Source organism: Haemaphysalis longicornis, unplaced genomic scaffold (genome assembly GCF_048455015.1).
Source record: "Haemaphysalis longicornis isolate Haplotype H1 unplaced genomic scaffold, Haemaphysalis longicornis Haplotype H1 scaffold_3, whole genome shotgun sequence".
Taxonomy (NCBI): domain Eukaryota; kingdom Metazoa; phylum Arthropoda; class Arachnida; order Ixodida; family Ixodidae; genus Haemaphysalis; species Haemaphysalis longicornis.
In genome coordinates, this window is record NW_027526335.1 from 5,207,179 (window position 1) to 5,232,747 (window position 25,569).

The 25,569-nt window shown below is 47.6% G+C and overlaps 1 protein-coding gene across 1 annotated transcript in view; it reads left to right on the plus strand.

Moving 5' to 3' along the window:
* The window catches only part of LOC144173880 (glutamate receptor 1-like), a 266,859-nt gene extending 262,850 nt beyond the window's left edge, over positions 1-4,009 (plus strand). Inside the window, exon 17 of the mRNA XM_077702181.1 lies at positions 138-4,009. Within this exon, the coding sequence (XP_077558307.1) occupies positions 138-218 (81 nt within the window). The 3' untranslated portion in view covers positions 219-4,009. The remainder of the gene's footprint in view (positions 1-137) is intronic.
* Positions 4,010-25,569: the final 21,560 nt, after the last annotated feature.

Sequence of the window (25,569 nt, forward strand, 5' to 3'; positions counted from 1 at the left end):
GGGGCGATTTTTGTTGAAGTGCATGCATAATACGCCCATTCTTTGCACGCTAACAGAGACGTCCTGATTTTGAACCTCTCCTCTAACAGCATTTCTGCGACTTTCTCTCTTTCCTCCCCGCCCGTTTCCTTCAACAGCTCTACAATCCGGCGCCTCACTTAGGTCAAGCCGATGGCTTCGGAGAGTTCCCGGGCGTTAACACGCACACTCAAGTTTAACAAGGTTTCCGCCACGGCGCCTTCGAGACACACAGCAAAGCTAAACGTGCGTGCGTACAGACTGACAGTGTTGGCACGAGGAACGACGGAGACGACGATTCGTCGAGCGGTTTCTCCGGCATCGGAGTCGACGGGCACCACCATCGGAGGCGCTGCCGTCTTTTCTGGGAGCCTCTTCGTTGGTTACGGGCCTGTTCGGTGCTGTTCGCGCATGTGTGAACATTTATGGCTCGTGCGGTGACCGTTGGGACCATGTTTATACCGCGTAGTGTTTACATTCGTTACCCTGCTCCTACCGTACCTATTTATCGTCAGTTTAACCTGCAGGAGCGAATGTCAGGACTCCGTATTCTCGCTTTTGCTCGCCTGTTGAGCTGGCTAGCACCGGTGCGTACACTTTTCCGCCGACCTCAAGCCATCGTGCATTTTTTTTTATTTGGCGCTGTTGAATAGGCATTGCTGTGCATCTTTTGCTGCTGCTGTCGTTTGTGCTCTGTCCCTTGGTATGGGCCGCAAAGAAGCCACCTCGTGACGCACAAGCGAAAATTATAATTGGTCGAAAAAAAAAAATAGCTGCGCGTCCTGGGATTCAGTTCTTGTGCGTTAGAATACAGAATGAAATTTGTTACATTTGATGAAATACTTCATTTTTATTAACTTTATGATTTAATGCATTCCGTGTAAACACAGTTAACTGTGTTAATCATAGCTGATAGTAAGTTAAAGCTATAAAGGGCACCTTGTATTACACAGCATGACGTAGAAACGAACTCTCAGAAAAGCTTTCATTCCGTGTGTACATCGTGCCGTGGCATACAAGTAGCCTCATCAACTCACTAACAAAAAGTTATGAAAGTAAAAATCGCTCTTTTTAACACAAATTATGTTCAGCTCAACAAGTTTCGTTTTGCTATGTTCTCCATTTATCCGCAATCTCCCACATAAAGATGGGCTTAATGAGGTTTTAGTATATTTATTATGCCTCTAAATTTGCTTCATTACTTATCCGCAGCGTCAAACCAGGCTTGCATGTGAATCATAACTTGTTATAAAATGCGACAAACCAAACATGACCTTCTGTGGGCTGACGTAATGCTCGCGTTCAGTAGCCTAATTCATGAACGCTGTACGTTGCGCAGTGAACGCTAAAACATTGCTATCACGGGAAAACGAGGGATCCATCAGTCTAATGAAGAAGGGCCGTGCACCTGAAAGCGTTCATGTCTAAAAGTGAACAGAAACCGATTCCCACTGAACCAAGGAAATAGTACTGGTGCTACACGAAACAGTACCAGACAGATCGCGGTCCTACGTGGACGTGAATATTTCGACAAGTGAAGCAACAGAATACAAATATGCTTTTTCTGAACATTGTAACAGGGCTAAAAATCACAAAAACAAAGGCGCTGCGAAAATTACGGGACGCAACACTGCTTCCTTGAGCGATTATTACTTGCCGCTCACTTCTAAGTGCGACAGTATACATCACGCCGAAAATATATTCACGCCGAAACGTATATACAGACGCCGAAAATAGTAGGCCTTCAGTATAAAGCCTTCAGTCTGGAGCTAAAAATTGAGCAAAAATAGTGTACTTCAAAGTATTCACACGAATTAATATACCGTAAACTTTTCTTATGAAGAAGTCCTCTGGACTGAAAACTCGCTTCGTTATAAGCGATACTTTGTTAAAAGCACGGAGGATGACTGCACTAGACACCATAAAACACGTCAAACAAATCAAGATTTAAAACAAAGCGATTTTGTTCTAAATGTACATCGATGATGATTGCAACTTCCACTAAAACAAAGTGGAAATGTTAAAAATGTTACAAGAATATGCATACACAAGCGCGCACGCATGCACACACACACGCACACACACACACACACATACACACACGCACACACACACATACGCGTGCGTTTTGTTCGGTGCGTTTGAAAAAAAAAAACGGACATTATATGATGCCTGCAAACGCTATCGCATTCAAAGCATACTTTAGAATGTCTGGACAGTGCCGCCATTTTCCCCCCGTCATTGAACCGCGTTTTCTGCGTCACCTAAACTGCGACCGGACTATGTTAAGAGCCTTTTTTTTTTGTACTTCTGTGTTCCAGTTAATGATTAATGTTGAGGAAACGATGTATATATTACACGTGATGTACTCTTTTTCACTGCTCACTTAGATCAGATAACGGTGGAAGTACACCGCTAACCCCAAGTCCGTTTCTCGCTATATGTGGTGCGGGTGCTTTGAAAACAGAAAAGTTTACCCCATGTTTTTATACAGCCACTCGCAATCGTTTTCAGGCTTAGAGGAGTGCATAGAGCGCTTTCCTTCGTATACACGTACTTCGTTCAGATACAGCGAGCCAACCCGAACAAACAATTTTTCGTGAGCGTCCCGTCGAGAGTTACCCGTTCTCGTGCTTAAAATATGCAGTAGCCAATCGCCAGTACACCAGTATTCTCGGTAGAAGTCGTAGAGTAGGCAAAAATACGTTCGCTGCTAACCAGCCTCGACTGTTAAGTATCGCAGAGCTTTTCGCCATGGCTGGATGTTCGTGATTGTGTGTGCGCGTGCGTGTTCTTACTTATAGGAGTTCGAGGCTGCATATGCCAGTTTTTCAAGTCGTTTGCTGAAACGCCGCGGTGCTTCAAGTTGACACCAACATATCCTCCAATGCACAGTGAACAAAAGACTGTACAGTGAGTCCGTGAACTCTGACCCCTTTTCCTCCAGACAAAGCATGTAGTGCAGACAAGGCCACCGTGTACATAGGGCAGTTACTACCTGCCGATTGTTGCCCTTAGATGTTGTTGTTCCCGAACTGTATCCTTGTTAAACTAAGACAAGGGGAAAGCTCGTGGTGTTTTTCAGTGTCCTTAAGTGAGTGTACGTTTTTATGGCGAGCTTCACACTAGTCAGGACCAGGGGGAAAGCCGCAGGAAGGACGCTTAACGAGAGTACGCCTCCCAGGGCGCGCTCTAGGGACTTTTGTTGGGTGGGGAAAAAATAACCTCGACAGAGCCCTCTCCTCCGGCTAAGGCCGTGTGGAGAGGCCTAGACTATTGAGCATAAGCGTGTTTCGTGAGTTACCACCGTAAGCAATTGATAGGCGGCTGTGAAAGAGCTGAAACACATTCCAAGCTGATCATACTCGGAGAGGCTGCCCAACTGTTGACATTTTTCTTGGCGTAGAATCACTGCATGGTATATTTAGTACAAATAGCTTGCTTAACAAACTGCGTTATTTTTATTATTACGGCTAAAAATAAGCAAAGGATGTCGCACTGCTGATGGAGGCATACCAATTAGAAAAATACAATTTTTCGCTAATATGGTCATTGACAATGACACATAAGGGCTCGAATCCGCTCACTCGAGATCATAACGCCGCGATCGAACAACTAATTAGCTAATATGAGATCATTAGCGCTTGAACGAAGAAATCTATTAAACATTTCTTAGTTCTGATGTTGTATAGCCTCTGAACATGTGCTGGGAACCGCAGTTTCCGCGAGAATTGTTTGCAAAAGGGATATGAACGACTGAAAGGAAGCGCCCGAAACGCCGAAATGGCGCAAAACTTCGGTCGTGAAGGCGGGTTACTAGGGGCGCGATTATGTGCACGCCAAGTCATAAGGTGACGTATACGGTGCGAAAACATAGTCAAGAACGCAGTGCTTCAAAGTCACACTCCACGGGCTGGTTCTTCTTTTTTTTTTTTTTTTTTGGCACGTTGTCCTAAAGCGGGGTATCTGCATCCCCATGTACAGTCATGGACAATTCAAATATGAACCGCGGAGCGCATGGCCGAAGATACCGGTGCCGTCACCTGGCAGCGGCCGTGAAAAACGCACGGACATGCGCAGTTGAGATGTCGGGAGCGAGGCTGCGTGTCTCACTGCGATGTGTTGCCCTCTGCTCGCTCGCATCCTTGCCTTCTCGCCATGCTGCAAGAACGCTGAAAGAACTGTTAGCGGTGCGGCGCAAGATTGTATGTGCTGTCACTGTGTGCTCGGCTTACATGAGCGCCTGCTCGCCGTGTGTGCCGGCGTCACATTGCCGACATAGCTTTGCATGCGGGGTTCAGTAACTTGAGCAAGTAACGATGAACACCTGGGCCACTCCCAAACCAAGATCAGTGCTGCCCGCTCCGCAGATTTATACAAGCAGTGAGGGGGCTTCCAAAAAAAAAAAAAAAGAACGAGAAAAGCAGGCCGCCAAAATTGTTGCGCAAGGGCAGCTGGCGTATAGAATGGTTGGACCTGCCTATCTTCCTAATTTTTGTTAATATTAGAATTCTGCCAGTAATTTTCCCAGACCACACAATACTTGCAGTTAATTTATATCATTGCAGATGAATTCTGGTGGTATATCTATTGTTTGCTACTAGCACCAACTCCCCGAAATGACTCAGCCATGACTCCGTTAAACAAAGGCGCATTCTTAGCGGCCAGTTCATTGTTGGATTCCGAAGCCACTGGACCACGAACGCAAAACAATGCAGCGCCATGCGGCATGCATTTACTTTGGCTCCATATATGTGCGATTGTTTTCTTCAAGAAAGCATGATGAGCTCAACAGCATGCCTTACGAGAGCGTGCAGGTGTTTCCCACGCAAGCACTGGCCGCAGCTGTAAGCGAATACGCGTCGCATTGCTCTCAACGCGACCAACACCTTCAGCTGCAGCAGCGCTGGTACTTTCAGTGCTTGCAGCGCCCTTGCGGCATGGCGACAAGGCAAGCATGCGAGCGAGGAGAGGGCGACATATCGCAGTGGGACACGCAGCCTCGCACCCGACATCTCAACTGCGCATGTCCGTGCGTTTTCCACGGCCGCTGCCAGGTGACGGCACCGGTATCTTCGACCATGCGCTCCGCGGTTCGTATTTGAATTGTCCATGACTGTACCTAGTATATAAAAATATTCTATGCATAAAAAATGATCTTGTCACGTTAACTGATGTGGTCGGAGATTTTTTTTCCTCCTACAGTTTTGTCATTCATTATCAGTTATTTTTAAAAATAATTACAGTTAACTTAATTTAAATGACCTTGGTTAATTATTCCGTCATGCAAAACATTTTTTTCCTGCCGTGAGGCGATCTAAACCCTTATTAACGATAGTAATTCTACTTACCCGTGGAAGAATGAAGTGTTGCATATTCATGACTTTGCTCAAGCTACGTGGAAAACCCTGCATGAGAAAAGTTACGTATTAATGAAGACATGTCTCCACCACCAGCTATGTCTATCCTTCTCTCTTCACGCGCAGGAAAATTTGGCTGTGAGAAAAAAAAAAGTTGTAAACCAGAGGTTGCCACATTTTTTTTTTTTCGGGCTTCCTATTTCCAAACCCGACTAACGCGCTCAAGTCCTTCACTGCGCTTCTCACGGCCTGCAAAGTGCCGACCTGACCTCATATTCATCTCCCCATGCCCGTTTCCTTACTCCAACTCACACTCCCAAGAGGCGCTAGGAAGTGAATAAAGAATGACACAATAGGCATGGGCTGACTGGGGGACGCTAGAGTGCAGCCATAACGCCATGCTAAAACGTGGGCGCCCAGCCAGGCTTGGGTTCTCCGGAGCAAAGCTGCAATTCGCTTGCATCGGTGTTCATCCGACTCTTTTGGAGCATCCAAGATACATCTCTCGCAATTCCCTCTTTCAATAGGGCACCTTCTCGCATCTGTATTCATGCGTATAGCTATGGCTTTTCAACATCACTCACATTTATGTACATTTACTATTGGGGGAAAACTGGTGCAAAGTTTGTAAGGTTGAGACAGATGGATAAAGCACGGTTAAACAAGTTTATGACAACTAAAAATAAGGCCAGAAAGATTGCATTAGCATTACCTGTCTCAGTCATCCACTGGCGGTGGGTGCAGACTGACAATCTTCTTTCGGCGTTCCCAATCGCGCGCACACAAAAAGAAAATAGACGGACGCATATTTGCCGTTCGCAACATTGGCGAATTCCACAATTTTGTTGCGCCGTTCACAATATCTTAAAGATCGGGGTGGGCGCTCGACATAACTCCAACTCACGCAAAAAATACTAATAAGCACAGTAGGTATGAAACGCTGGGTGCCAGTAATTCACATCCTAGGGCTGAGTTTACCTCCAATCGTCATTTAATTGCTAGGTATGTGTATGACAAATCAGTAGTAATTTCAACGGCGAATGAGTTGTATTGAAAATACTGCAGCCGGTTTTCGATTCAGGTACAAGAGCGCAGCACAGCTGTACTTCCGCAATTGCTGAGCGGTACTGCGTATTTAATATCGTATAGCGTTAAATATAACCAGAAGCACACGAGAATCAGCGCTCGTCGAGCAGGAAAGTCAAACGAAATGTCTTGCTGGGCGCATTTTTCTGTTTTCTTTTTTTTTTTTTTTTTTTGCGGCTGTTCGCTTCTAAGTTTTTTTGTTTATCAGGTCATTTGCTAGTCGCCTCATTTGCTGGTGGCATCGGACAATTTATTGCTGACTTAAAGGAACGTATTCGCGCGGTGTCGCCACTAATTTATGCTGTAACAAGACCTTGCATTTTTCGCGAAGCTAGCGGATGAGGCTTCTGCGCTCTCCTTATTCCGTGCCCACGCGTGCTTCTGTTTTCGTTCTCGTTCCCGCCTCGTCACTGTTGTGTGTCTTTGTGCTGAGAACCAAAAATAAATATTTGCTGACGATGTTCCCTTAACGTTGAGCCAAGTTTCACAGCCACAAATCATTTTCACAACTCTTTCAACGTTGAATAAGTATCACTAAAGCAAGCTGTTCGCAAATAACACCCGCCACGCGCAATGAAAGTACAAAATGTATCGACTAAGGGTGTGGTGTAAGATACTCTGAAGTTTCATTCGATCCAGAAATATTTCCAAACTTTCGTTTGAAGACTATGCGAAATTTGTCCTGTGTGCGCATTAGAGACGCCTTTAAAGCTGACTGTTGATCCCCATAGTGATGTTGTTCAGTACGGCACCAATTACAAAAATACATGTAACGCCCGCGGACCAATCTCCTCGTGCTGTTGTGTGATGCTTCGATATTACCCTGTTCCGCAAGCTGTCCGGGGCAGCTCTCAAGGACCCGTTCACCCGCGTTTCATTTAGTCTGTTTCAGTGGAGGCGCCGTGTTCAATAAACTGTTGTTTATAAAACTACACACCTTGTTATATTTTTTGTTGTGGTTGCTGTTGCCGTGAAACCAAGAAAAACACGTTTCAAAATTTCCCCCCCTAACAGTGAATGACGCCTCCAGTGCCCCTAATGGGCACAACCTCCGTTACGTGCCGCCGACATCCGGGGTCCCTTTAAGCTTCGACTTTGAGCATGGAACGCGACGGCGTTATCCGGCCCGTTCGCATCGTCTCAATGCTTTCCGAGCGGTGAAAACTTTCCGCTCCTGGGCGCACGCCATCTCTAAGGGCAGTGTCTAACAATCCCGGGGGTGTTGGCAGCGCCGCGAGGTGGCCCTACGAGTTCTCGCTCAAGTTGATTTTTCGCTCACGGTCAAATCTGCCGACGCCGCCGGATTTTCTGCTACCCCGGTTCCTTAACACTATGCGTTAAAACTCTATTTGAACTGCCACAAATGGATACATTTGAATGTGTAAGCATTTCAATGCAGTCTCAATGAAGAAATCCATCTGAATCACACACTTTCGCAGCAAAGAAAGAAAAGGTCCTATGACCGTGACATTTTCATATAAAATCAGCTTTATGCCCCGTAAAGATTTCTTCCAAGCAACGCACTTGTGTACAGTAATAAAACCACCTTTAGAGAGGCTCGATGAGCAACCTTTTATAGAGATACATGGGGTGTCATTTAGTATTTGATAAAGCCTTTATACTTTGATAGCACACTCCTTGTATTGCTATTTAAACGCTTTCTGTCCCGCAGTGCATTTGTATATACTAGTCGAGCCAATTTTAAAGGAATGCGGTGCATAGCGATTTATATGAATACGTGGGGTCTTACAGAGGCCTTTAACACAATCCCTTAAAGGGGCCATGCAGACAAAACACGTTTGGTTCATTCGAAAGATTGCCTCACTAGAAGCATAACGACACCACTTCTAACGCACACTTCGCTCAAATAAGCTATATAACTAGGAAAAAAAGGGAATGGCCATGCGACCCACTTGCCCATTTCCCGTAACAGAACCTATTATGTCATATGCCCAGCTGTGCTATTGGCTGAGGCCGGCAAAAGCAAACGCAAATCAGTCAGGGCTTATAAGCTTGCCGAACGAGCTATTTGCTCTTAGATGTAATGCCTGTTCATTTTACAGCAGTAAGAATATTGGGGTAAACAATGAAAGTTACGAAAATACACGTAACGATACAAGTACCGATGCGCGCGGCTGTTGGTACTGGACGCACTATGCTTGTTTTAGCCGCGCAGCAGTGCGCCCCGCTGTTTTGGAGTTGTCTGACACGACACCGGCCGATTGACGTAGGCGCCTTTGTCTTACTTGACCCTGTTTGTCCAGCATACCCCATGTTTCACGAAACGATTACTTTCAGCCGTAACAAAAACAAGCCAGGTGGAAATACGGTCAAAAACAAAGCAACGCTGGACAACGGTCCGCGGCTCAGTATGGCAGCGCCATCTGGTAGGATTGACGGTAAGCAAGGCTGCCGAGCGTAAGGACACACTGGAAGTTCGTTTCAATACCAGCCGTTGTGATTTCAAGGCATACGTCATTAAAACACACGATATGGCGGTTGAATCAAAATTTTAACCTAAATTGATCACTTTCTTGGTGAGCACGGCAGCTTTTGTTGCCGGATAAGCGCTGGGGGCACTATAAAACGCAAAATCTTTCGAATAAGACAAACTTATATTTTGTCTGCATGGCCCCTTTAAGGCTTGTTAACTTCGATACCTTACTGCTGCTATTGCCTCGTGAAACCGGGCAGTGCATTTGTTTGTAGTAGTGAATCCGAATTTAAAGGGGTTCGGTGTACAGCAGGGTGGCTTAAGGTACCATGCAGATGCAATGCGTTTGTTTTAATCGAAAGATTTCGTGTTTTGTGGTGCCCCCAGCGCTTGTCCGGAAGCAAACTGCGTGGAATCCGGAGGAGCGTGAAAGACTGTTGAGAGACATCATGAGGTCGCCATGCCGGGGAACAAACATAGTACGCGTTGTTTTCACCCTTCGTTCAGAACCCCGGTAGCCATCGAGCTTGCAATACCTCGTTTAGTACGGCCAGCAAACAGGGCACCTTATACGCGACGCTGGAAGCGCAGGTGCCAAGTTGGAAGGAAACCTTCAGGGCCGCGTAAGACCTTGTTCAGCCAGCGCGAAAATCGTATTCCCCATGCACGGCACGGCTCAAACACGTGGCTGTACTCGGGCGCGACTACATTTACGGCCAGAGCGGTCGAGTTCATCCTTCGGCCCGAATCGTTTCAGCCTGCATGCACCTCATTGCTTTGGCTGTAGTCTGCCTTGTTCATTTTTCCTCCAATCCCCAACCCACCCTTTATTTCCCTCTTCTTTATCCGTCGTTCACGGTATTATCGCCCTCTTTCCTTACCGCATGCACGTCCGTGGCTTTACTGCGTCCCACTACTTCCCCATTCGCGTCGTTCCCTTGCGGGTCGCCTCGTGCCGTGACGTTCCAATCTATTCTGCGTGTCCTTTATTTCCACGCAGGACGTAACCTCCTTTTCGCGCCTTCCCGCCTCTTTCCCGCATGCTGTTCGTCTATCTTAACGGCCAGTGGCTAGCGTGCTATCTTTCTGTTTCGTTACCTTCCTCGCATAGGACCGTCTAGCTATTTTGCCTCTTGTTGTACCTCATCGGAGACAGCACCTCCAGCAACTGTGAAGGGGAGCGCTACGCCGTGCGGCCGGAAAGTGTGCGTGCGTGCGTGGGTGCAGCGAACCGTCTCCGACGCCTGGCTCGTGGATCAACGAAAGGCCAGCTGCGCGACATATAGGTCCCGCAGCCGGCGCGCGCACACATAACCCGATTTTCGGCCCGGTTTCCCCCGTCCTCTCCCTGGCTTAGAGCAGCGTTCCCCCGAGCGTGTCGCCTCGGGGAATGCGATAATGGTTGCAAATCTTCCCGAGACAAGGGTGTCAGAATGGGACACGGCGAGGGTGTTATGTGATCCCGAACGGGCGGTGATGCCTGACCCGGGCGTTCGGTGCTGTAACGCGCTTTAGTCAACGCGAGAGCGAGCGAGAGAATTGGGGAAACGCTGTGGCGTTATGGTGCGCATGACTGGTGGTTTTGACGGTGTTGGTTGGTAGGGAAATTTTTAAGTGAAGGCAACAGCGCGTCATACGGGACGGAGAAAGACGGGTACCAACTGCTGCTGCAGCAACTGCCGCTGCAGAAACTCCGGCACGTAAAAAAGATTGGCCACCATAATTTCAGCCGTCGGGTTCGTCCACACATCTGAGGAAAGCTTTCTTAGATGGTGGGGGTCAAAGAAGCAGAATTATTATATAGTACCTATGCTGCCAACATGGCTCTAAACGAGCGGATAAGAGAGGAAAACGCGGAAGGGAAAAGCCGACCCGTATGTCCCCGGTGATGGCCCCGTAATAATGCATTACGATGCGTAAAGTTGGCAGGCTGATAGTTCTGTTATATGATTTGTCACTTGTTCTTACTTAAAACTTTTTTTCTCAGCTGTTAGCCATCAGTAACGTTCAGCCGTTCTAGTTGTAGCATGTTGTCGCCTGGAAATCTCTTACAATCTGCGTGTTCTGTGAGAAACATTCCGTTCCCACATAGGTGCAAGCCCGGAACTTTCTGTATGCACCCAGCTTCGCCTACTGCTTCGCTTAGAACAGCCCTCCTTATTTTAAGGGCATCCTTCAGAAGGACTCCGTGGTTCGTACTCAGTAGCCCAAGTGTAGAATCATAGGTTTTAGCGCGGACGCCCTGAATTCTAGCCACAGCAATGCTATAACTTTTTATTCCAAGGGATTTTTTTGTACCGTAAAATGTTACCTTAGCTCAACTCTACGCGTTGTTTTCAAAAATAAGGGCGGTTTGGTAACGTTTAAGTCGGTTTTGCATTGGTGCACAGCTTATCAACACGTTCACTGACGTTCTGCATCGCACCAGAAGCGCCGGCTTCATGCCCATCCTGCGGGAACGGGATATCGCGCACTGTGCTGCGTTCCAAATTGTTAGGCTTTAATCCGCCCAAGCTACACGAGGGCTATGAGGCGCGCCGTAGTGAAGGGCTCCGGATTAATTACGACCCCCTGGGGATCTTTAACATGCGCCGAAATCTCGAACACACGGGCGGCGTTTTCGCTTCTCGCCTCCATATCTGAAAACCAGTCACCGCCACCGGAATCAAACTCGCGTCTCTGGGCTCAGCAGCACAACGCCTTAGCCTCCGAGCCAACGCGGTGGGTCTGCGCTGCGTTCCATCGCAGCGCCAATGACAATGACGACGACGACGCCGTGTCCAGATCAGTACCAGTAGAACATTTATGCGTAGCATTCTTTGCTGAGTACCCCCCAGACAGGACCGTGTAAGCCCTACATTTCCACAACAATGCCCGTTTGGCTAAAGTAACACCTGCAATCGTTGTAATTGCGCAAATGAAGATAATTGGTCGAACAGAATTTTTAAAATCCAGAAAATAAAAAAAAAATAGCGAGAACGGCGAACCGTGTAACACGCTACATTTCCACAAAAACGCAAATTTCGCGAATGTAACACATGTAATCGTTATAATTGCGTAACTGGAAATAATTGATCGAGGAGAATTTCGAAACACCAAAAATTAAGAAAAAAGGCGAACCATGTAGCGCCCTGCACTTCCACAAAAACTCAGATTTGGCGTACGTTCCACCTATAATCCTTATAATAGCGTAAATGGAGATAATTGGTTCGAACAAATCTTTGCAAAACCAAAAAATAAGAAAAATAGAAAAAAATGGCGAAAATGGCGAACCGCGCAGCGCCCTTCATTAACACAAAAATGCAGAGTTGGCGGAAGTAGCATCTAGCTGCAATCGCCATAATAGCGCAAATGGAGATAATTGGTCGCAGGGAATTTTGAAAATCCAAAACACTTGGCTGTAGAGAACTCACACTCTAGACAAGCCGCATAAGAATGTTACGCATTAGCAGAAAATTATCGGAATTTCTGCAAATTTTTCGCTGGAAAATGAGAGCCACACCACGATGGGAAAGGAGGGGAGGGGGAGAGAACACCAATGGAGGGAGTTTCATTTCATTTCATTTCATTTATTATACCCTTAAAGGCCCGAAGGCATTACATAAGGGGAGGGTCGTGAAACATTGTTTACAGAAATACAAATGAACCAAGATATTGGTAAAAGCACAAAAACACAGGCTCTATTCGGCCAAAAACACAGGCTCCACAGGTTCTATTCGGCCAATTCAGAATGAATGGACGAGTCCTTGGTGTCTCCAATGGAGATGACAGCAGCCCCGGATAGTTGTGAATCATGATGGAAAGCGCGAACAGTATGTTCACAAGTAAACACAAGTAAACATTCGCAGAAAAAAGAAGGGCCTTAGAAGGCTTTTCACAGTGCAACGTAATATATACAAAGAAAACTAGTGAGTTGGTTACTCCATTGAAGTCTGACCAGGACTCAGCCAAAAGTGCCCTAAAGCTTCCGCTTTTAACACTCATAAAAGGTATCTAGCTGCCTATAATTTTTTACAACACGTTTGGTGTTGCTTGGGCCGCGAGTGACCATTTGTGGTCTCAAGGTGGCCTCTCATTGATACTGGCAACTGGCAGCGACGTTCTAATTCCACTCCCACCATACCTGCACTTTCATTCCCACCACGTCACAAGGCCGCCTCGATTTTTTTTTAATTACTCCTCACTCACCGAGTACTTGCACACATCAACTGGCACTTTTTAATGTCTGGTGTAACGCCTCATTTAGAGGCTTTATACACCCCTGGTGAATTGGTAGTATGCGCGAGAGGAAAAGATAAGCATAAACATGCCAAAGAACGCGGTGGCTAACGCGCGTCGGCAGCCCCTCTGTCGTTAAGCGTTAAGCTCCGCAGGAACTTTCATGGATAACGCCCGGAAATTTCGAGGAACACAGTGTGCTGTGGGTAAGCGCACCTCTTGCGCAACTTGTGGCGCTAGCTTTTCTTCGCAGACCTTGCTTCTTCACGGGGGAGTTTCGAGGGCTAAAAATGGGCCCTGACCGTGTAACTTCGACTTGGGCCACGCGCTAAACACACGGGTTCCACCGAATAGCCCATTTTGACCGCAACGGAAGGGCTGCCCTAATGAAAGTATTAAGGCAGATGGTGAGTTCCTTTTTACTATTATTTTAGGCAGCCCGTACGCATACTTTCAGCGCAACAGAAGATACGCATCCTCACAGAACACAGTGCATGCCCCCTTGTACGTGTGGAGGGGCTTATGCATCAAGCCCTGTACGAATTTCCACCTGTGGTGGAACATTTTGTTTCAGCGTTTCCATTAACGATTTTCTTTTGAATTGTATTTTAATGTCCGGACTCTGTTGGCAGCATTCTCTTGTTTTTCTTGTCCTTCTTTTTTTCTTTTTTTTAACGCTTCATGTTTGTCTTCTTGCTGCTGTAACCCTGATGTCTGATATTCACCACTCATCAACGTAGTCACCCCACATCTGGTGTAGCAAGCCTTGTCCCTAGCAGGGCTGACCTCTCCAGTTCACATTAAAGAGCATTCTCTCTCTCTCTCTCTCTCTCTCTCTCTCTCTCTCTCTCTCTCTCTCTCTCTCTCTCTCTCTCCACCTGTGGTTTCCAAATAAGGACTAATTGCTCAATGTCGGCACCTTACTCAGCTTCCTTTTCTACGTGCATCCAGACGTGTACACGTTAACCAAAAAAAGCAACTAAATACCGCTACTCGTTACTCGCTAAAAAAGTGACTAAATATGTTACTCGTTACCGATTCCCAAAAGAAACGCCTGAATTACCCGAGAAGTAACGAGTTATTTTTCGCGCTACTTTGGTGACCAAACGCACAACTGTTTTGTTTCATGGTTCATTGTTTCCTTCTTACTTGTCGTTGAACTTAAGCAGTAGCTGCCTCTCGAAGTTTTCATCGGTTATGTTTCCGCGCTACCTCGGCCGTGACTCGTGGCCTGTGATGAACGCATCGGTTCCTTCCTGCCTTTTGTATTATCGGCAATTTGATTGGTCGGCTTCACTATCAACGACTAACGTATTTTCATCTGCGCAATCTAAACTACTCGTTCGTCTCGGCCTGTGTTATCATGACGTTACCCACATGCCTTCCCTGTGTGGGCACCCGTGCTCGACTCGTGATAATCTCGGCTGTTGGTATCGCAGTGCGCCGACACTCGCGGCTTTGATGATCGTGGCATCATTCGCAAAACAAATGACGCCCCGAACCACCAGAATGTAGACATCGGCGCTGCTGCTTTAGGGGCAGACAGTGCAATGTGCGTATACAGAATTAGAATAAAAACAAGGCTGTTTAAACGTTACTCCTCAGAAGTAACGAGATACCGTTACTCGTTACTTGGCCTAAAAATTAACTAAATACGCTACCTGTTTCTGTTTTTAAACAAGTAACTAAATACGTTACTCGTTACCGAAAATATCAACTAAATAGAATTAACACATTCCTTGTAACGCGTCTGCATCCCTATAACGCTGCTTTCGACATGGCTCAACATTTCCCCAAATACCCGCAAACTTGTCGCAGCAGAGCGCTTAAAAACGCATAGAATATTTGTAGTACATGTAACTGCTTTCACACCTACCAGACTGGAGCTTCTCTCAAAACTATTGGTCCACGTAGTTTCGCAAGGGGTTAGAAACGTGAGAATCCCAACTGCTTGAAGTACGCTTAAAAGACTAACGTAAGTTAACAGGGTACATAAAGAGGTTTAGTGTTAGGGGAAAGCTATAACATGAATGAAGCTACCCAGAACACAATTTGCGTTCAAGTCGGTGGCCTAGCGACCGTAACTCGTAACGTTGCTCATTCGGCAACTGTCAAAATTATCCCATCTATTGCTCATGCTATAATATGCGTACGTGTACGCCATTCTTACGTAACTCCTGGCTGCAATACGTAGCAATCAACACCTTTCTGCTTCGAAGCGCGCATTGCGCACCACTATACTCTGGTTCTCAGCACGAACCCCGTGGGAGTCTAGCCCTTCCCGCTGCACCGCTGGCCACCAGTAAGACTCTCGACTCTCACAGCAGTTAAACTTCTAGCCCATAAATAAAAAAAGCAAAAATAAAACCGGAGAATCCGGGTGCTGCAGAGAGAGCAACGATCAGCGCACTCCCCGCGCTGGCGGCGCCAGCACAGGGGGCACGGGTCCACTACAGCGCACCGCAGTTTTCGCAGGCCTACATTTTCTCGCGAGCATGCAGGCTTAACGCCCGGTGCAACGGCGACATAAGCAGCATGCAACACCGCTTAAACAAAAAGGCCCCCAAGATTACTTCTCATCAAGTTTGTTGGTTATTGTTAGGTCAGCTTCGCGGAGATCCTGGCCGTGCTGGAGTACCACACAGGAAGAACACGGAATCCCAGTTATCGTTAACTCAGAACAGTCGAGCCGTCTGGGCTTTGTTATCCAGGGGAAGAGGCTTTGCCCCAGCGCCAGAGGGCTGGCGCTTTTTCCCCGCCCGGCACTTCCTTACAGCTCGGGCATGCTCATTTTGTGCCGCCTACAGCTACGCGCGTCAGCAGCAAGCAGCCAGGGCGCACCACGCAACAATGATCGGCTGGCAGGCACAGGTGCACGGCCGGAGATAGACGCACGCGCGTAGGCGGGAAAGAGAAACAGAGTAGCGCGGCGGGCGTCGAAAGCACGCGGCTCTAAGCTCGGCGCGGAGATCCGCGGGAGCCCGGTTTGTTGCGCAACACGGCCAGCAGCTGTCAGCGAACACCCCCGTTGCTCCAGCAGCGGCGGCCACGCGGATAACGGGATGTGAGGGGCTGAAAAGGGCAGTCTGTCGGCGAGCTCCTCTCGATCCCCATCGGTGCGCGCTCTACTGAGCTCCGGACCAGCACAGTGGCCGGACCGGAAGGCTCACGGCGGCGCACACGCCACTGCGCGACCTCATTGTTCTTTCCAAGCGTCCCGCCGCGCTTTGTCTCCGGGATCCGGGCACAATGCGACACGAGGGAGCGCGGAGGAGAGGGGGAATTGATCCCGGCGGCCGCCTATTCCGGATTGCGCCGTCGCCCTGCAGGGATGAGCGGAGTCGGCCAACCGTGGGACGACCGCGTGAAAGATGCAGTGAGGCTCGGGGTGAACGCGGAACGTGGAGGGGGGTTAAATGATGCATCGCGCTCGCTGCTCTTGGCTTCAATTCGCCCGGTTTAACTGTGTACCTGGTACCTTCACCGCGGGCTGCAGCGGAAAACGGGAGGCGTGTTCCCCGTTAACGGATAGTTACTTCGTTGTTGCTGGCACGCCGACTCGGCGTGCTTTGTTTGTTTCCTAGAGAGTTGCGTTCGCTGCGCAGCCATTTGAGATTTGGAAAGCGGCCGTCTCGTGAATGCGTTTGCTTGCGGCGAGTGGTTGCGCTAAGCGTGCTCGAAAACGCCGGCAATGCCCTCGTTATAGAAACCTCAAGCTGCAGTTTGGTATAGTGTTGCTTTTTTAGTGTATACTATTGCATTATTCGTATTTTTGTTTTCGTTTTTCTTCTTCACCATGATTTTCTTTTGAAACTTTTTGTCTCTCCTTCGTTCCGACTTTCTTCAGTGTTTTTTTTTTGGCAGCATCTCGTGCCACGCGCGGGGCACAAGACACGCCCACCTCACGGTGGCTGCTGCCACGCGTGACGTCATGATGACGTCATAACAATTATCATTATCATTATTTTGTGTGGTGTAGTACGAAACACGTTTTTTTTTATTTGTAGTACAAATTAACGCACCATTCAACTGCTCGAACTTTTCTAAACAAACAATTTTTGTTCTTGAAGGAGCAGCCGGCGTTGCTGCTGCTGCAGCCAACTGCAGCCGTATCGCGTACATGAATTCGCGCATCCGAAAGCGGGACGAAGCTCCGATTTGCTCGGGCCGACAACGTAGATAAACCGGAGTTCATATTGTTCTGAAAACGTGAGAAAGTTGATTTTGATTAAGTATTGCGTGGGGACCCAGCCAGCCTTTCCAGACGGCAGCAAAATAGCCGCTCTCGAATAATGTTGACCTGTGACCTCTTGGTTATGCTTGGTGTACGCCGATGGTACCTCCGTACAGTTTCAGCGTACGTGAGACGACATCGCACAGCCGACTGGCCCCGTTTGAACAAGCTACGTCCCACACAAGAAGAGACACTGTCCGAGCGTAATTCTGTGAATCTTCCGACGCATGTCGGCGCGGCGGCATCCACTATCAACACTTTGCACCACGACAAGTTCAGAATGCTTAAATGGGGCGACCTGAAATCGCGGTGTGTGTTCTCGAAAGGAAGACAACTTAGCAGCGCCAAAAGATAATCGGAATGTACAGTGCTGAGGATGAAGGGTAGTGGCAGCAACTGTTTTTTACTAGGCACATGTGCGCATTACAATTACAAACAATTGCGCCAAGAATAGGAAAGGTAATCTTTGGTTTGCCCACACATGTACCGCGTACGTACCACTACAGTAGATCTCCTCTTCGGAAATATTAGCAAGGAAAAGTTCCGAAAATCGGGAAGTTCTTATTTTAGAGTGGACGAAATTGTAGCTTAAAATTTGTTTTACACCCAGGATACGTTTTATGAGCAGAAACGTCTTGTGAGCATGCGCCACAAGCACCATAATTGCATGATATTCAGCGCTTAAAAATATTTCCCAGTAGAAACCAAAGATTTCCTTGTAGAATACATGATTCTACGACAATTTAGGACCTGGGTCCTTCAAAAGGTAGACTAGCTAGGTGCTTCATCTCATAGCTACTGCACTGGTATAACTTTCACGTCTCACTGTATATCCTGTGGTATACGTGTTGGCCAGACTTGACTGAGTCCCTTCATGCAAAGGAAGTTAATGAGGACACCCAGACGATAGGGTCAGAGAAGAGGCTGTACAGACGGTAATAGGAAGGGTGTACACTTGGCCAACCATCATGTCTAATACACATACATGCACTCCAGCATATGAAAACCCATGGGTTCTCCACAGGCTGAAAAAGCAACGTCAAAGAGAATGTGCCTGGAACGTGAAAGCATCTACGGATTGTTTGTGTACACAGGTGTAAGCAGCGAGCACGCTGCAAATGTAATTGATAGGCAAACGTCAAGGCTGTCATGGGGCGAGTTTAACGAAAAGAAATGGTGAAAAACATCCCAATTTCAAACTACATTGATATAATATGGGCAGGAGTGACGTCATATAGACATGCACTATAAACACTGTCATCAGTTTGTTAACTGTACGTTAGCACTCAAGTGATACGATCAAACGGAACTAGAGGTCTCACTGCAATCGTCCAGTTATGTTTTTTTGCAGTGGAATAGGTCGGTATCTGTTAGTGGCACAAACAATATTCTGTGATGGCAGAGAAATAGCTGGAAAGTGGCTATGGAGCTCCGACTGCTTTACACATTTTCTGTAATAGCAATTATTTGTTTAAAGTTTGTAATAAAATTGATGTCATTTGTTATTTTTTTTAATGAACGAAAATTTTCGTGGCCACAAAAAAGTGGTCGATAAACAAATGCTCACTTGCTTTGGTGACTTGTAATGATTCACTAGAATTTCCCATGGCCAACCCAAGGAATCCATGGCTCGTACACTGCAGGGTAGTGCTAGTCTCCAAAAACATTTCACAGGACTGGAGAATAGCGCGGCCCACAGGCTCCATAGGTGGAAACCAGTAGCCCACCCACACAGTACCATAAAACAGCCAATGGAGTGAGTCTATGCTAAATATTAAGCTGGTTCAAGGGTAGGTTTGCATTGATAGATTTTTATGCAAAGCATTCACTGTGCGTGGATTAACTATTTAGGAGGCACAATAGTCATTTTTGTTATTTCGGACAGTTCTCGAAGGGTTGCCTAGATGTTCTCTTACAAAAAAAAGGGAAAGCTTTCAGTTAGGGATCTCGAAAACATTGTTTAGCCTCTCCAGAAATTGTCCAAGCCTGAGGGAACTCGGGTGATAGTTGGTGCCGACTGTCGTCCTCGCTTGCTAGCTCCCTGAGCAAGCACATGAATGCAGTGACTAAGAAAGATGGTGACCAAAGTGAGAAGAGAAGGTGGATCCTGTACAACAGCCCTTGATCATCTAAACAGCAGAAAAAAGCGCCGATGACTCACAGTCCATGGCTAGGGAATTAAAATACCTTTTGACATACATGTACAGGGCATTTAAAAACGTTTCTCCAAAAAATATTATGATTACACACAGTCCCTCCATGGAAGGGGTTTGTTTCTAACAAGGTGGTTGAAATTTGTTATCAGTAACAACATAAGCTCATCATTCGTCCCTTTGATTCAGCACGCTTACGAGCTTCGTTTTAAAAACCCTGCTGTTTCTATTTCACGTATAAATGAACTGCTTATGCAGTATTCTCTTATTTACCTGTGTTCGAAGTAAACTGTGTTATACCGTAAAATCTGCTGTGCCGAGTGCATGCAGGTGTAACATTATTCAATGGTTTAACGTGTGAAACATGAAGCTCAGTGAAAATCAGGGAAAATAAATCTTCCCATATTGCTTCTTTATTTTTGTATTTATTCTCTCTACCAAATACCTTGGTGGTAACTCAGCTAAGCTCACCTTTTCCCTAGGCCTTTATTATTGTTGTGCTCTGCAATTATACATTCTCAGCTGGAGCATGCCTGCTTAATTCAGGCCCCAACCATGTTTTGCTATTCACAATTGCAGCTGTCTGAAATGTTGCCGTATAGGTTTTGCCAATGATTTACAACAGACCACTTAACTAGTGTCAAAACCATGTTATTCCTTTACTTGCTGTTTATAGCAAACTTTTCATAACATATTTTGTTGTAACCTCACTCAATGATTTTGTCACCCCGCCAGCCTGGTTCATAAATCTTGGCGTGAACATAAACGCCTTATTGCAATACATTCACATGCCCGTCTTTCAGCAAATCTGCAATGACAGACACCACACGTTTTGGCTTTCCAGGAATCTTTTTCTTGGCTCCTCTACAGCGCTTTGTAGTCAAGCAAGAAGATCACTTGCTGGTTTGGCTTTCCCGCAGGACTCTGGTGTAGTGCAAAAAAGTATCGCTTGCGTATTCCTTTTTTGTTATTTTAATGCTGTGCATCTTCCAGAAAAACCCTGGCATTTTGTTTGGAAATGGAGCTTCACACCACAGAGAGTGCACAGAAAGTAGAGCTACTCACTTTTTGCATAGCCACGGAAGTTTGGCAGATCACTTGTCATTGACAAGCAAGTGTTTGATTTCCGGCTTAAGGTGCAACGCTGGGATAGTTTACTAGCTGTGGGGAAAAAACACAGCGCTGATAAACGGTACTGAAGTACTAGGGAAGGTGCCGTGATCAACATGGTTTCCGTGTGTTGGCAGCTTTTTTGTCCAGTGTTTTTCATGAATATTTGGCAGGGTGCCTTAGCATGGCCTGCTTTTGGGTAACAAAAATGTCAACAGTGAAGCACTTATCAATGCTCACATGCTGCTTATTGATACCAGAGCAAAGGTACGTTCAGCAGTCATTTTATTGTTAAAGCCACCCATGATCCATACACCTTCCAGCTGTACTGCAGCTTTCACAAACACCGACAGACATTCACATCCACGCACGTGGCCTTGGCTCCAGTTCTTGCACAAGGTATTAAGAAGTACTCTCGAGAGCGGGCAATGTCAAGCTCGACACCAACCATTTTCCCGTAGTTGTACTTGATAAACTATTTTTAAGCCTGTTTAAATGCCCGTTTTGTGGAAGAAAAAAAAAACAGCTAATGGGCACACAACACACAACCCGTGAATGTGTTTTCTAGCAGCTGGCTTCTGACGAGACTTGCACCATTATGAACGAAATGTGGGACATTTTGTTATGACCCTTACCACTAAGTAAATTCACTTGAGCAATTTTCCAAAACAGTTTACACAGTGCGGAGTTAAAAAGCAATAGAATTTGAAACATCCCCTCACAATTGGAAACTCTTCCTGTTCACTATCCCAAAGGCTTGGACAGTAGACGCTTAAGCACGCTTCACCAGTTTAGAATACAAGCATTAGTGTCAAGTTGAATTCCGCAGAGTCCTTGGGATGGGCATATAGATGTCGCAGCCACTTGGAATCTGTGGATAGACTGCAAGCCTCTGAGATAAGCTCTCATCATCATTAGCCTATCCTGCTGAGAGTGAATCAAAGTATTGTGGCTGGTTATGTTCAATTCCAACCAATCCAAACACAAGAGTAAAGAGGGAACGAGCCTACCAAAATACATACTCAAAGCAGATGCAGGAGGAAGTTTTGTTGCCTAACCAGGTTAGAGGAGGCAAAAGGCACTGGAGCAAAGGAAAGGGAAATAAAAGCCAAGCAGTAATTGTGAACAAAATCCTGCGGTGCTAGCAGACAATCCACTGGCGAGGGTGAAGGGCTATCCTATCCATCCTTTGCCACTTTTTTACATCCATTTGAGCAGATAAGAACGTTTCATCAAACTTGCTAGCTGGCAGTTCCGCGTACCCTCTGTGGATAATTTCAAGGTAGACAAAACGTTACAAATTTGTTTCGTGTGCTTTCAATAATGGCTGCTTACAGCTTGCTTAAAATTCGCAGCTCATTTTAGGTCTTGCCTATCATTTCATTAAGACTTTTCAAGTTGAAAGCACAATGGTACTCGATGTGACAAATTTGAACATAGATGAACAATAGCTGAACTGTCACTTGTTAACCTTATGCACACCAGACTTTAATGGACTATTTAGCAGAAGTGCCAAGCATGGCCCACACGGAGATCTTATCGGCTGCACTTTTCCCATGCTTGCACAGTTGGAGCTTGAGCCTCCTTGCACAAGAAGCCAGCCAGTCAGCAAATGGTTTCAGCGGTATCTTGAGTAGATGTCCTTGGACGGGCAATTGGGCTCCACCCACGGAAGTGAATCTGCGCTCCCTGCACGGATTCTGCAGCGCCGCGTGCACAGATCGTTACCGCGGAGCAGTCAGGATACACTTCTCGGCGATAGTACTGCTGCCCCGCGGGGAAAATTGCAGAAGCTACATGTGAAGTTGGATTGCGTTTGATGATGCCATGCGCTACGTGACGACACTCGATTAGTGCACACGCTGACACTGCGTCGCCCACGTTGTCACGCCAATAAGGACAGCTACCTCGTTAGCCACGGCGCGACGCGATGAAAAATACTGATCCCCACGTTTTGTCATTGAGCCACCACACCAGAATCAGAACACAAGGCTTCACACGGAAGAAGCGAGGCACAGGTAGACAACGAATGCAGGTGCGTAAAGCCGATGACACGCGAACTGCAAGGCAACGTGAAGCTTACAAAATATAATAAACGACAACATGACAGTTCTAGGAGCATGTAAAAAGCGGGGCGAAGCAGCGTGCAGAAAAGGGTGCGTTAGGCTTACCAAGACGTGCAACAGCAAGTTCACAAAAAATACCCAATCTAAATAATTACAAGCACACCTCCCAGCAAGAAAAAAGCGCCCCGAGGCAGCCGCTGTACAGGGAGATAAGGACGTAACGATGCGTCAGGCCTGCCATTCGAACCACGGGCAGAGAACATCGGGACACAAGACGTGAACACCGTGCTGCCGTCGTCATTAGCACGAAAAAGGACATGATCAAATGACGTAAATATGACGTTTATTTTGTGGCATCACAGGAAGTCACGTGATTACTTTAGCTTGACGTCACTTCTGCGTGGCAGCAGCCACCGCGAGGGGGCGCGTCTCGTACCACGCGCTTGGCACGAGACATTGCCTTTTTTTTTTCTGCTGTCCCTCGGCTAACCTACCTACCCACCTACCTACCTGCCTGCCTGCCTGCCTGCCTGCATTCGGCGGGGGACGCGTATAAATGAAGTAGAAATGGTCTCGTGGTCTCGTGCCGGGCGGCATTATATGTGTTGGGGGGACCCTTGTTTCCCTACACCTCGCCTGCAGATGTTTTCGCGAGCTGGGAGCCGCCATTTTGGGCAGCCGGCGCGTCACGTCAGTCGCGAGCTCATCGTGACCCCATGCGACGCGCGGAACCGGCTCACCGCGAACGCGCTCGCGAGGGAAGGAGGGCCAGTTTGTCCAACACCACCTAAAAGTCTAGGTGATGTGGGTTTGTCTCCTTCCTTCACGCCACCCTCTCCCGACCAGGGGAAGACCTCCTTCCCCCCGCCCCCCAACCCCCCGAGCCGACCTGCGGGACGAACGCGCATTCCGGCGGGAGTCCACTGGGCGATTTGGTCGGAATCGGTTGGCTCGGCAGTGCCTACTCCGAATGCCCCGATGACGGTGAATCCAGTTGGCTCCACGGAGTCTGCTGAGAGATTCTGCCCTGATCGGTCACACGGGATGCCTCCCCTGCTCCCGCGGCCGTGAAGACGGATATCGAGGTCTGAGTCCCGCGGCCTGAGCGAGCGAACGGAGCCACTGTCTCCCCGCTAGCGATAATCGTGTTGTCTGGTATACGCCGTATATCTGCCAGGCAATAAAGCCTTACTTTGGATTACCGGAGCCTGTCTACCGCATGTGAGTACCCGAACCCATGCGTGAGTCTTCGGATTCCGCAGGGCTAGTGTACGGCGCGTAGCACTTTCTCTTGCGAAGCTAGCCGGGGTCCTCTGCTATCCCGTACGTTAGCCCACAGAGTGCGTAATGAAGCGCAAGATGGCGTCCCAGATTTCGCGTTTGGAATCAACATACATAGCGATCATGTCAGTAAGTGTCCGATTGGTGCGCTCAGCGAGGCCATTTGTTTATGGATGATATGGGGTTGAGTGCCAAAACTGAGAGGAAGAAAGGGGGAGCAGTTGTTCAAAAACATCATCAGTGAACTGGCGCCCATGGTCACTGATGATGACGCGAGGTGGACCGTGGCGAAGTATCGCAGAAGAAAGTTTGAGACTTCAGTGGCACTAATTGATGTGAGCGCAGCCGCCTCTGTGTAACAGGAAAGGCGGTCCAAAGGCGGACTATTATCCAACGGTTACTATGCGCAGGCCACCGCGCTTCTCTGACCACTTGCTGGAATAAAGTTTTCTCCTCCTCCTCCTCCCCAGGTGGTCAAATTAATCCTGAGCCCTCCACTATGGTGCGCCTCATCGCTTGCGTTGCTTCGGCGCGTTGAAGCGTATACAACCAACAATGCGCGGACTATGTGCATGGACCAATCAGGTCGATGTCAGTTCTCTCGAATGAAGAGTGCGGTAGGTTTACAGGGTGGAGTTGGCCACGCGGCCTGGACGCAGGAGTTGTGCTGTTGACATTGGGGCGACTCGCGACTTATCGTTTTGTCGCCTGACGCCAGTAAAAGCGCTGGCGCGTGTGGTGAAGCGTCCAAGCAAGACCCATGTGGTCCGCAGTGGCATCGTCATGCATGCCATGGAGAACCGAATTAAGTGAACTTTCGGAAACCACAAGAAGAAATCGAGAGCCGGTTGGCGAGTACTTCTTTTTGTGGAATAAGCCGTCGAGCACACAGAAGGAGCAGCGCGTTGGACTGTGACGTGCGGAATCGAACAGTGGCACCAGATGTGGATCTTGCCTTCCAACTGTACTTTCTTGAACGTACTGATGTCGGAGAACGCCGTGGTCATAGCTGCAAGATAATCGTCGAGGTTCACAGAATCACCGTCGGTTGTACCCATTGGGAGGCGGGAAAGACAGCCTGTGTCACAAGGTGGCCGTAAAGTTGAATTCCTGAAGCCGCAAAGTCCACCGTGCAAGACGGCCGAAAGGGTCACGGAGGTTCACAAGCCAACACAGCGAGTCAGGGTGCGTAACTACGGCAAAAATATATCATGTGGAAACAAAACTAAAAAAACTGGCCCCGTATCTTCTCCTTCCGTTGCAGATGTCGTCAAAAGACGATAGTCTTTGTCGACATTTGCCACGTAAATGCCTCCCTTCGCTTTCCCGCTCACCTCTCATGCTGTTCCTCTTCCGTCACGCTCCTCCCAAGGTAAACGCGGTAAAGGTTTGCTCAAGTCAATTTAAATTTACCGCGTTCCACTGCTCCAGGCCGGGTGCCTGGAGCAGTGCCCTAGTCCACGTGCGTTCCAAGCAGAACGTGGAACCTATCTAGTGGAAACTTTCGTGACTGTTGCCGCTTGATATCTTAAAATGCCACCAGAAGCTATAGTGGCGCGGGCGACAGCAGGCGACGGAGTGATTTTTTTTTTCTGCAGTGGATGTAGTT